The sequence below is a fragment of the Phoca vitulina genome, unplaced genomic scaffold (genome assembly GCF_004348235.1).
Source record: "Phoca vitulina isolate PV1807 unplaced genomic scaffold, GSC_HSeal_1.0 scaffold28, whole genome shotgun sequence".
Lineage (NCBI taxonomy): Eukaryota > Metazoa > Chordata > Mammalia > Carnivora > Phocidae > Phoca > Phoca vitulina.
Window position 1 is genome coordinate 1,068,870 of NW_022589731.1, and position 12,368 is coordinate 1,081,237.

General features: G+C 39.6%; 1 protein-coding gene across 4 annotated transcripts in view; it reads right to left on the reverse strand.

The window, feature by feature from the left end:
- The window catches only part of ARMH3 (armadillo like helical domain containing 3), a 179,057-nt gene that overhangs the window by 151,589 nt on the left and 15,100 nt on the right, over positions 1 to 12,368 (reverse strand). For 3 of the 4 annotated variants that reach the window (XM_032422950.1, XM_032422948.1, XM_032422947.1), the window contains exons 3-8: positions 10,707 to 10,763; positions 10,419 to 10,565; positions 7,812 to 7,919; positions 3,378 to 3,470; positions 2,540 to 2,614; positions 2,334 to 2,420 (exon numbers count right to left, since the gene is read on the reverse strand). In XM_032422950.1, coding sequence (XP_032278841.1) covers positions 2,334 to 2,420; positions 2,540 to 2,614; positions 3,378 to 3,470; positions 7,812 to 7,919; positions 10,419 to 10,565; positions 10,707 to 10,763 — 567 coding nt within the window. The remainder of the gene's footprint in view (positions 1 to 2,333; positions 2,421 to 2,539; positions 2,615 to 3,377; positions 3,471 to 7,811; positions 7,920 to 10,418; positions 10,566 to 10,706; positions 10,764 to 12,368) is intronic. The other variant, XM_032422949.1, reaches the window with a different exon arrangement.

The window sequence follows — 12,368 nt, forward strand, 5'->3', positions numbered from 1 at the left end:
TCCTTAATGGTTTCTGGTGAGTGACTTATATCAAAAGCTGCAAAGCCCAGATAAATTATGCCCGCCAGCTTGCCCTTGCCTACTATATTAATTCTTCTGTGGCTTCTGACAGACTAGAGATGCCTACCTCGCTCCAGAAATATGATTTTCTCTAGTTCCTTGGCCATGTCCAATTTTTCAGGCTGACATTTCAGAGAGTCCTACTGGGCTGGGCTCAATTCACATTTAGAGAAACCAAGCCATTGCCTCAGAGTGGCCTGCAACCAGGAGAATGTTCTGAAAATATTCATTACTAATGATGGTGCTTTCCTATCACATATAACTCAACTTTCATTAACTATCTTCGGCATTTTTCCTCAGCTATTTTTCTTGCTGTTGTAATAAGACCTCAGAGGCTATTACACATGACAGAGATCAAAATGGCTACCATGCCAACCCCTCCAGATCACCAGTAAAACAGGTGTTGGTGGGGCAGCTGGGTGGCTCTGTCGTTAAGCATCTGCCTTCGGCTCAGGTCGTGATCCCAGGGTCCTTGGATCGAGCCCCGCATGGGGCTCCCTGCTCAGAGGGAAGCATGCTTCTCCCTCTCACACTCCCCCTGCTTGTGTTCCCTTTCTCACTGTCAAATAAATAAATAAAATCTTAAAAAAAAAACAAAAACAGGTGTTGGTGATAAACTACATATTTATTAGTAGCTCTACACACCATCTGTCCGTTCCTCCAAGACAATGAAAGCAATCAGCTCCTGGGAATTATAACATATTAACATTGCTCCACATATTCCAGTCCCTCTTTAAATATTTCTCACAGCCTCCCCTTCTTCCATATTCTCCTTATAAGAATAGGCTCCAGGTTTTGTGTTACCCATCACTCTCAACCTGACTAGGAACCATGTCAAAAATCACTAAGTGGGGGTGCCTGGCTGGCTCAATCAGTGCAGCATGCGACTCTTGATCTCGGGGTTGTGAGTTTGAGCCCCACATTGGGTGTAGAGATTACTTAAATATAAAAAAAATCTTTAAAAAAGAAAAAAATCTCCAGGCGCCTGGGTGGCTCAGTCCTTAAGTGCCTGCCTTCGGCTCAGGTCATGATCTCAGGGTCCTGGGATCGAGTCCCACATCAGGCTCCCTGCTCCGCGGGAAGCCTGCTTCTCCTTCTCCCACTCCCCCTGCTTGTGTTCCCTCTCTCGCTGTCTCTCTGTCAAATAAATAAATAAAATCTTTAAAAAAAAAAAAAAAGAAAGAAATCTCTAAGTAAAGATCCAGAAGATCAGAAATGAAAAGCCTCCCTCCAGCTGGCCCATCTCTCATAGCACTGCTACTTGCTAAGTGAAGAAAGTCAGGTTGCCTCAATGCAGCTCCTGACTTCTGGGTTCAGTAAAGTACTCCTAGTGTCCAGGACTCAGTGCCAAATGCTCCCTATTCCTCCAAAGCCATCTCCAGTGAGTGCCCTGGTCTTCCCTGAGGGCCCCCCTTCCTTTTCTGTGTATTCTCCCTTTTGAGAAGAATCAAGTAGAGGCATGAAACCAAGTATAAATCTCTGAGTTCTGCTCTTCATCTCAAAAACCTATAAATCTGTCCCTGATTAATTCAGGAACAAAAAGAACTCCAGAACTGATATGGATAAGGCTCTGCCTTCAATTTTCCATTTAAATCAGAAAGAGTTCCCAGACCAACAGTGGTACTTACACAAGTGGACCGCATTATGGAAATCCAATATACAAAAGTCCAATCTTTCAAAACAGATGCATTAGGTCACTGGTTCCCAATCCTGGCTAATCATCATACTCAACAGGGGACTCAAAAGGAAAAAAACAAAAAGAGACTCCCAGTTCCCACCTCCAAGAGATAGATTCAGTGTGTTCAGATGAAAGCCCAGAAATTTCTTCTTTTTTTTTTTTTTTTTAAAGATTTTTTATTTATTTATTTGAGAGAGAGAGAATGAGAGAGAGCAAGCACATGAGAGGGGGAGGGTCAGAGGGAGAAGCAGACTCCCTGCCGAGCAGGGAGCCCGATGCGGGACTCGATCCAGGGACTCCAGGATCATGACCTGAGCCGAAGGCAGTCGCTTAACCAACTGAGCCACCCAGGCGCCCCAGAAATTTCTTCTTTTTGAAAAGTTCTAGGTCATGCTAATAAGCTAGGTTTGGGAACCACTACATTAAGGGATACTCACTTTATTAGAAGTCGCACCACAGGATTCCTTTAAATGGCTATACCATTTACCAGGAACATGTCTTCTACATTAAACAAAGTAACAAAATCCCCTAGGAGTGGCCACATTTAGGAAGATTATAGAAAGATTATTAACTGTCCATTTAGGAGCCCACTTACCTCATATTTTCTATAGTTCACCAACAAAGCCAAGAGGACAACAGCATCATACCCATGCTCCCTGCGACTTGGGGGGTGAGAGAGTATCTGTAACAAGAACAAGAAGTGAATGAGTGCCAACTCCTAGTTCCTAGGAATCCAGGCAGAGAAGATTTGAGGAGGTGGTTTACCCAAAAGAGAAAGATGTGACAGGGGAATTGACCTACCTGTAAAATTGCTTCAAATATGCTGTTGATCATTACATACTCTAGGATAGTGTTCTGGCTAATGTTGTCTGTCACCTGAATGAAATAAAAGGCTTTTTAAAGTCTATACTGAGGCACTCTGGTATCTCAAGTATATCTCCTCCCCTACCATCTAAGAGAATCAGAAATGTTAAAACATTCTACTAGATACTTAGTAGACCTTCAATAAGCTCCCTGAAGCTACCAGAGCCTGAGTGGGCAGACACTAGAAGGGTAAGAAATTAGCAAATTAAAACTTCCCAATCTCTGAACTTCTCATTGTTTCTCTCACACCCTCACATAAGCATTTACTTAACAGATTCTCAAACAAAGAAGTTTATGATCCAGAAGTCTTTGAGTGACAGCGGGGAAAGACAACTAACTGCCTGAAGTAAATGAACAACACCCTCCTCTCCTCTCACTAGAAGATATAGGCCAGCTCCCAGTTATATCAAAATCAGAATAAAGAGAAACAGAATCACAAAAACTGTTTCCAAATGAGACCTGGTAAGAAGGGCAAATCTGACAATCCAGAAGACAATAAATCTCTAGGAGTGGTACCTCTAAAGTGATAAATATCACGTACTCTGCAGGCTAAAAATGCCCGCAGTTGCTCCAAAGAGCAGCTTCCAGGAAGTGAAAGCCCATTCACCTCACTTCCTTCTACACATTCACATGCAGTGGAGTGATACGATGCCTGAGCAGAGATTTTTTTTTTTTTTCGCTTTTCCTTTCTAACTTTAGGCTCAAATACTCAAATAAGCTTGCCCCTGCTGTCGGTAACACCCTTGATAGAGAAACATACAGATGGGTCACTTACAGTCACTAAGCAAAGGAGAAGTTTCAGACATAAACTCTTCAGACTTTCAGAACCTTCTGCACAAAGCAACGAATCCAAACTCTCCATCAAGTTCTGAGAAAGAGATCCGTTAAGTATTAAAACATATCAAATAACATCTCTACTGTGTCTTTGTCCCAACTCTGGGTTATGTTACACAGGGTCATGTGTATAAGATACAATGAAGCAACCATATCGTTCCCTTAGGCCTAGGCCTTGCAAGATTAGACAAAGAAAAGGAAGACCTCAAAGTGTAGCTATTGGGGTAAAATGCTTTAGAACAACTGCACAGAAAAATAAAGATTTTACTACTTTACCAAGTAAGTGTTTGCAGCCTGTCATCCTTATATAAACCTTTAGATTAGAATGAAGTAAATTGTTAAAAGGCTAATAAGAGTGGTTAAATAATAAATTAAAAACAATAAATAATAAACTAATTAGATAAAATTAATTAAGAAAAATAAGTGGTTAAAGATTAATAATGGTTAACTAACTGTAGATAAAGTATATCATTCGATGCAGGCACACTGAACAAACACCAAAGACATGATATCACTGCTGGCTATCACCGGCCACATACACTATCCCACAAAGCTAGCTGTGTCCACTCTGGCTGATTCTACTAGGCAATGGGATTGGAGTATATCACTTGTACTAACAATCGGCTGTCAGACCCAATGTAATCAAAAGGTGAAACCCTCACCCACTACAGCTGAAGGAACAAGAAAAGAAATATTTTACATTAAATGAAGGAGGAGAATGAATGAAGAAGGCATGCTGGAAGCTCAAGTGAAGGTTCAAAATAAGCTACTTCAACAAATACATAGGGAGGGCCTACTATATGCTAAATATTGTGCTTTCAAAGAATTCAAGAAAAAAATAAGATAATGACCCTTGCTCCCAAGGCATTTACAGTCTATTGGAAGAGAAAAATAAGCAAAAGCAAACGGTTTTTTTCTTTTAAAAATTTTTTATTTAAATTCAATTAATTAACATATAATATATTGTTAGTTTCAGAGGTAGAGGTCAGTGATTCATCAGTCTTATTAAGCAAACAGTTTTAATTTAATGATTACTATGACAGAAATATACATGGAGAAGGGGAATTCGCTCAGAAGTCACCTATTCCAGGATTCTTCAGGGGTGGGTTATATTTTGAAAAATCAGTAGGAATTAATTAAAACTTGAAGAGGAAAAGAATTCTAGGGGCGCCTGGGTGGCTCAGTCCTTAAGCGTCTGCCTTCGGCTCAGGTCATGGTCCCAGGGTCCTGGGATCGAGCCCCGCATCGGGCTCCCCGCTCAGCGGGGAGTCTGCTTCTCCCTCTCCCACTCCCCCTGCTTGTGTTCCCTCTCTGGCTGTCTTTCTCTCTGTCAAATAAATAAAATCTTTAAAAAAAAAAAAAAAAGAATTCTAGACAGGCAGTATCATGATCAAAGACACATGAGGAATGAAATGGCCCTGGGTGTGGAGTTGGAATACAAGTAGTTTATTATTATGGAAGTACAGAGTAAGGCACAGTGATGAGAGTGGAGACTGGAGAAATAAATAGGGAGCAGATCATGAAAGCTGTATAAAGCTAGCTAGGGAGTTTGGTCTTTATCCTGTTAGTGATGGGAAACTAATGAAGGATTTTAAGCAAGAAAGATTTGAGTGTAAGATACATCACTGTGGTATCAGTGTGGATGACAGATTTAAAGATGGTAAGCCTGGAGGGAAGGAGACAAATGAAGACTAATCTATCAATTTTCTGAGGAAGCTGCCATGTCTTATTTGCCTCTGTATCCCCAGTGCCTGGCACATCAGAGCCAACCGACGTTTGTCAAAAGAATGAAGGCATCACTGCAATAGTTCAAGCGAGAGATAACGGGAACATTGGCAGTAGGGGAAAGAAAGGGAAGAAAGGTATGAGAAATATGAACTGAGGCAAAATTAGCTGATCTTGGTGATCATCTGGATATGAAAGATGAGGGGAAGAGTCAAGAATGACTCCCAAGTTTTTGGCTTGGGTGACTGAGACAACAGGTGAGCCCATTCTGATGTGGAATGAATGAAAAAAAAAAAGAAAAAAAACAGATGAAGGGAAAACATTTTGTAGATGTCAAGCAAGAGTACTTCAGGGATGTGTGAGTATGTATATTCAGCAACTGCTTATAAAGTATAGTACTCTGAGTCTCATGACAGGACGTTAAGGCAAAAAATAGAGATTTAGTAACCAGGAGCATATAGGCAACAATGAGAACTATGAGAATGAGAGAGATCTGGGATTTCACCACTATATATATATATATATATATATATATATATATATATGTATGTGTGTGTGTATATACACACATATATATATACATACACACACACATACATATATATACATATATATACACACATACATATACATACATATATATATATATGAGCTGTATAGGAGAGAATTAAAAACTAACTCCAGGTACTAAGTCTTCGTGTATTTATAATTGTATATTCATAACTTTTTTTAAAATAACTTAATCACTATAAGAATTCTTTGTCAAATAGATTATTTTAAATTTAGTGAGTGACAGAAGACTAATTCTTCAAAGTTCATATTATAAATAACCTTCATTCAAGATAGTGTCAAACACTATAAATCAGATAGCTGATAAGGGACTTACATCCAAAATACATAAAGAATTCTTATAACTCAACAATAAAAAGACAAATAACTCAATCTAGAAATGGGTAAAGGATTTGAAAAGACATTTCTCTAAAAATATATATATAAAAGACAAAAAACAACTGTTGACAAGGATGTGGAAAAATTAGAACACTTATACATTGCTGATGGAAAAGCAAAATGGAATAGCAACTTTGGAAAACAGTTTGGAAGTTCCTTGAAATGTTAAATATAGAGTTACCATATGACCCAGCAATTCTCCTCCTAGGTATATCCCCAAGAGAACTGAAAACCTACATCTACACAAAAACTTGTTCATGAATGTTCACAGCAGCCTTATTCATAATAGCCAAAATGTTGAAATATCCCACATATCTATCAACTGATGAATAAAATGATGCAGTACATTCACACAATGAAATATTAATCAGCCAAAAAAAGGAATGAAGTACTGATATATGCTACAACATGGATGAACCTTGAAAACATTATGCTAAGTGCAAGAAGCCAGACACAGAAGACCACACATAATTCCATTTCTATGAGATGTCCAGAATAGGTAAATCAAGAGAGACACAAAGTGGATTAATGGTTGCCAGGGCCTGGAGAGAAGGGGGAATGGAGAATGACTGCTAATGGGTACATGTTTTCTTTTTGGAGTGATAAGAACGTTCCAAAATTAACAGTGGTGATGGTTTTACAACTCTATGGATATACTAAAAACCACTGAATGAGGGGCACCTGGCTAGCTCAGTCAGTGGAGCACAGGACTCTCGATCTCTGGATTTTGAGTTCGAGCCCCACAGTGGGTACAGAGATTACTTTAAAATAAAATCTCAAAAAAAAAAAAAAAAGAAAGAAAGAACCACTGAATTATTACACTTTTTAAAAGGGTGAACTGTATATGTGAATTATCTATCAATAAAGCTGTTATTTTTAAAAAGTGTCCAACAGGGCACCTGGGTGGCTCAGTCAGTTAAGCGTCTGCCTTCAGCTCAGGTCATGATCCCAGGATCCTGGGATCGAGTCCCGCATCGGGCTCCCTGCTCAGCGGGGAGCCTGCTTCTCCCTCTGCCTGCTGCTTCCCCTGCTCATGCTCTCTCTCTGACAAATAAATAAAATCTTAAAAAAAAAAAGTCAAACAATGGAAATAAAAATTCTGATAGTCATTGTGTTAAATAAGAAAACTTAAGTTTAGAACCAAAGTTACCCTTGTATATTATACTTCCCTTGTTATATTTTATTTGAGTTCATAAGTGTTTTTAAGAATGTATGAGCACAGGGGCGCCTGGGTGGCTCAGTCGGTTAAGCGGCTGCCTTCGGCTCAGGTCATGATCCCAGCAGGGTCCTGGGATCGAGCCCCGCATCGGGCTCCCTGCTTGGCGGAGAGCCTGCTTCTCCCTCTACCTCTGTCTGCCGCTCTGCCTACTTGTGCTCTCTATGTCTGTTAAATAAATAAATAAATCTTTAAAAAAAAAAAAAAAAAAAAGAATGTATGAGCACATGATATAAATCAAAAAATAAACTGCTCAGTCTTTATCCTGTAGGGGAAGGATACTTCAATTCAAATTTGAATTTCAACTTTTCCTTTATTCAGACAAACCAAATTCGTAAAACAAAAATATTCAAATTCAAGACCAAATTCAACCATTTATATCTACCTGCGTGCACATCTTCTAGTACCTTAACTGTCTGCAGATGGTACCCATGAACAGCTGTCAGAAGCAGCCATCCACAGTCACACCTGCAACTGACGCCTCACCTTCATGCACAGCTCTGCCTTGTCAAAGCCCATCAGCATGTTGATAATGTCAAACCCAGAGGTAGATTTATTCTTTTGATGGACTCCTCGAATGAGTGCACACAAGGTCTGCAGAGATTAGAGAAAGAATTCTTTTGTAGAGAGAAGTCTCAAAACGTGAAGGGCACTGGATCTGTCGCCTCACATTGCAACCTCAGAACCTCCTCCTTACACAGCTGACGTTCAATTACTCTTATCACTCTTAGCTCCGAAACCGTCTGAGTCTATGTGCAAAATCCAAAAATTAAAAGAGGAATAACAATTGAAACTGTTGTCATCCTCTTTTTTTTTTTTTTGCTGTTTTTTTAGCCATCATCCTCTTTTCAAAAACTGCACTGCATGCAGACAAAGACTGGAAGGTGAATTCAAAAATAAAAACAGTTCTTGAGTTTGAGTCATATGATTGGTGAAACTTTCCTTTATTTAAAATTAATTCTAGTATTTACATTATAATTGATAATTTTTAGTATTTTTAATAACTACAAAAGTTATTTCAGTCCATATGATAACAACCAATTGCTTGAAAACTTAAATTCTTTACAATCTCCATCCACTACTGACTAGCTGTGTAAACCCAGACAAATTAGGTTAACTTTTCAGTGCCTCAGTTTTTTCATCTATAAAATGGGAATGACAATAATAGCACCCATCTCATAGGGATGTTGTGAGAACTATGTGAATTAACACCGTAAAGCACTTGGAATAGTCCCTGGAACTTTGTTAATGCTCCAAGAATAGTGCCTGAAACACTGTTAAAGCTTAGCAAGTCTCATTATAATAATGTAAGCCATTATAATAACGTACTATATTTTTATGGGTCACTAAGTGACTTAATGCCAATTTATTTCCACTGAACCAAAAACAGTTTACCATTCATGCCCCCACAGTGAGTCACTGCAATTACAGGAAGCATAATTTCCAACTTTCATTTCAGCTTTCAGTGAGCCCCTACAATTGCGATGCCCAAAATGCATGGTCCTTCTTTCTGGGACATCAGCTCAATAGATAATTTCTACAGTCTACAGATGAGAAAACTGGTAAAGTGATTTATCCAACTAGTAAGTTAGAAATTTAAACCCAATCTATCAAAAGTTCCAATAAAATATTTTATGTTGTCATGGATTCTTCATATTCTAAGTTTGTCAATCACTGCCCTATAGCCATTCAGCCTGATCTAGGCTACACAGAAGCTACTGTACTATAAACTTTAGAAATTTTGCCCATCATTCACTCAATAAAAATTTATTTCTAAAGCGCTGAGTATTTACCAGGCACTGTCCTACATGCTAGGAACAAAGTACTGAATGAAACTATCAAAGTCTTTGCTCTCAAGAAGACTATAATGTGGGGCGTCTAGGTGGCTCAGTTGTTAGGCGTCTGCCTTCGGCTCAGGTCACGATCCCAGGGTCCTGGGATCGAGCCCCACATCGGGCTCCCTGCTCGGCGGGAAGCCTGCTTCTCCCTCTCCCACTCCCCCTGCTTTGTTACCTCTCTCGCTGTGTCTCTCTCTGTCAAATAAATACTTAAAAAAAAAAAAAAGAAGCCTATAATGTATCCCCTTGAACCCAATGTTGGCACATAAAAGTCATTCAAGAAATAATTATTCAGGGGCACCTGGGTGGCTCAGTCGGTTAAGCAGCTGCCTTCGGCTCAGGTCATGATCCCAGGGTCCTGGGATCGAGCCCCGCATCGGGCTCCCTGCTCAGCAGACAGCCTGCTTCTCCCTTTCCCTCTGCCTGCCACTCTGCCTACCTGTGCTATCTCTCTGTCAAATAAAGAAATTTAAAAAAAAAAAATCTTAAAAAAAAAGAAAAGAAATAATTATTCAGTGATCATGCCACTTAGCGTAAAGAACAATGATTCTTAATGTTTTCTAAGTTACAGACCCTTTTGAGAATCTGATGAAAGCTCTCTTTACAAAAAAAAATGTACACATGCACATAAAATATTACATATAACTTCCGGGAGTGAGGGACCCTCTGAAACCTCAGATTAAGAACTCCTGATCTAGTGAGAAAATATTGTGTTAAGAATCTCTTCTGATTTTTGCTGTAGACTAACTATCCCTGACTCATAGCTTCCCCAATATCTCTTCCTTTCCTCAAATAATTCAAGCATTCTGTCAATCTGCTTTGGCATTAGATCAAATTATACAAGTGGACAAGAGTACTAGTGAAGTGTCAATTTCTTTTTTCTTTTTAAAGATTTTATTTATTTATTTGACAGAGAGACAGCTAGAAAGGGAACACAAGCAGGCGGAGTGGGAGAGGGAGAAGCAGACTCTCCGCTGAGCAGGGAGCCCGATGCGGGGCTTGATCCCAGGACCCTGGGATCATGACCTGAGCTGAAGGCAGACGCTTAACGACTGAGCCACCCAGGCGCCCAAGTGTCAATTTCTTTAACCAGAAAGATGGCTAAACAAACATACATAGATGTTTATGATTTAAAGGAAAAAAAAACAAAACCCTTCATACCTAAGGGCAATTTTAGGTTCCTCAGGTCCCAACACATGTGTTACAATTCCTTTCCCCTGTTAAACAAGACTTCCCCGGTCTCCCAACCTTGTACCTGCAAAGCATTGACAACTCGAATTGGATGTTCCTCTCCCAGAGCCTGGATGCAGTGTTGAAATAAGCAATTAATATTATCCTTGATCTTCATTAACTCCTCACCATCAAGAGATTCCAGCTTGCCTTCTAGATACTCCAAATTCACCTACCAAGGAAAGAGTAAGGGTATCATTTTTAGTAACATTTTTAGTGAATTGTATTTAATGTGAGTGCATTTTTAGTGTAGCACCTAGAACATGAGAAAGCAATTTCAGTTACCAGGAAAATCCAGAGATATCAAGTTTACCTTCATAAGGAAGAGCTCCTCCCAAAATCGAGGACTGCACTTACTGGGGTCCTCTGTCTGAAACCAGAAAATAAGCAGGTTCAATATCCCCAGCTAACACTGAAGCATTAAGAATACATCTGAAAGGGGGCTCCTGGGTAGCTCGGTCAGTTGAGTGTCCAACTCTCGGTTTCAGCTTAGGTCATGATCTCAAGGTGGTAGGATCGAGCCCAACCTCGGGTTCTGCACTGGGTGGGGAGTCTGCTTAGGATTCTCTCCCTCTCCCTCTGCCCCTTCCCCAGTTCACATGCACACATAATTCCTTCCCCCCTAAAATAAATAAATCTTAAAAAAGAAAGAACACATCTGAAAGGGTCACTTAACATAATCAATGTTACCTTTCAAAATTAACTTTGAAAATGCTTGGTCATTCTATACTGTTATAACACGGAACAATAGTTTTAGAGGCTTTTTTCCCCCAAAATGGAAGACACTGTGCATAGATATATATTCCCTGTGCCAAAAGTTAAATAATGGCTCAAAGAATCTCCCTCAAATCTTTCTCTTCTAGCAAGACGTGAACCTAACCATCTGAGTAAGATAGTCACATTATATGTCCCCATCACATCTGTAGGTCTTCAAAGCCCTTTCACATACATGAAATACAATGGCCCAGACAGCCAGGTATGGTAGATGTTATCAGTATCCTCCTTTTAGCTGGGGCACCTGGGTAACTCAGTCAGTTAAGTGTCTGCCTTCAGCTCAGGTCATGATCCCAGGGTCCGGGGACTGAGCCCCAAGTCAGGCTCCTTCCTCAGCAGGGAGCCTGCTTGTCCTTCTGTCCCTCTCCCAACTTGTACTCTCTCTCCTTCTCTGCCCCCTCTCTCAAAAAAATAAATAAAATCTTTAAAAAAAAAAAGTATCCTCCTTTTAGGAAAGAGGATCCACAAAGTTACTTACACTGGTACAAGAGCCCGAACCCAGACCACATAAGCAATACTGCCATGGTTTTACAACATCCTGTGTTGACTGCTCTTACTACTTGCCCTCCTGTATGCATTTAATTCTCTGTACAGAGCTTTTAATATGCTCTTTCCTTAATTCAAATTGGTCCAAAAGGTTAACAAAATTATAGTGCTAAAATCTAAATCTTCTTAGCAATAATTTTCAAACATTAATTCTAAAGAGTCAAAGGCTTCTGGTTAAGGAGCAAAATAAGAAAAAAAGAACTTCTACTTTAAGGAAACTAATGACATAAAACCAGTAGATCAATCACCCACTATCACCCTTAAGTTGACCTTTTAAAATTACTACCAAAATAAATAAATAAATAAAAGTAATACCAAGAACTAATATCTTCATTAGTTAAGAACTCCTGATCTAATAAGAAAATACTATACTAGGAATCTCTTCTGGATTTTTAACTGAGAATGACACAGAGAAGTAACATTTCTGGCCTTCTCCTAAGGTGCTCCTTCAGTGATTTTTTTTCTACCCCTTTCTCCTAGGAGGGGTCACACTCACACTCTGACTCTCACACTTCTCTTTTTTTTTTAATTAATTTATTAATTTGAGAGACAGCACAGCAGGGAGAGACAGAGGGAGATGGAGAGTCTTAAGCAGACTCCGGGCTGAGTGCAGAGCCAACGTGGGGCTCTATCTCACAGCCCCAAGATCACAACC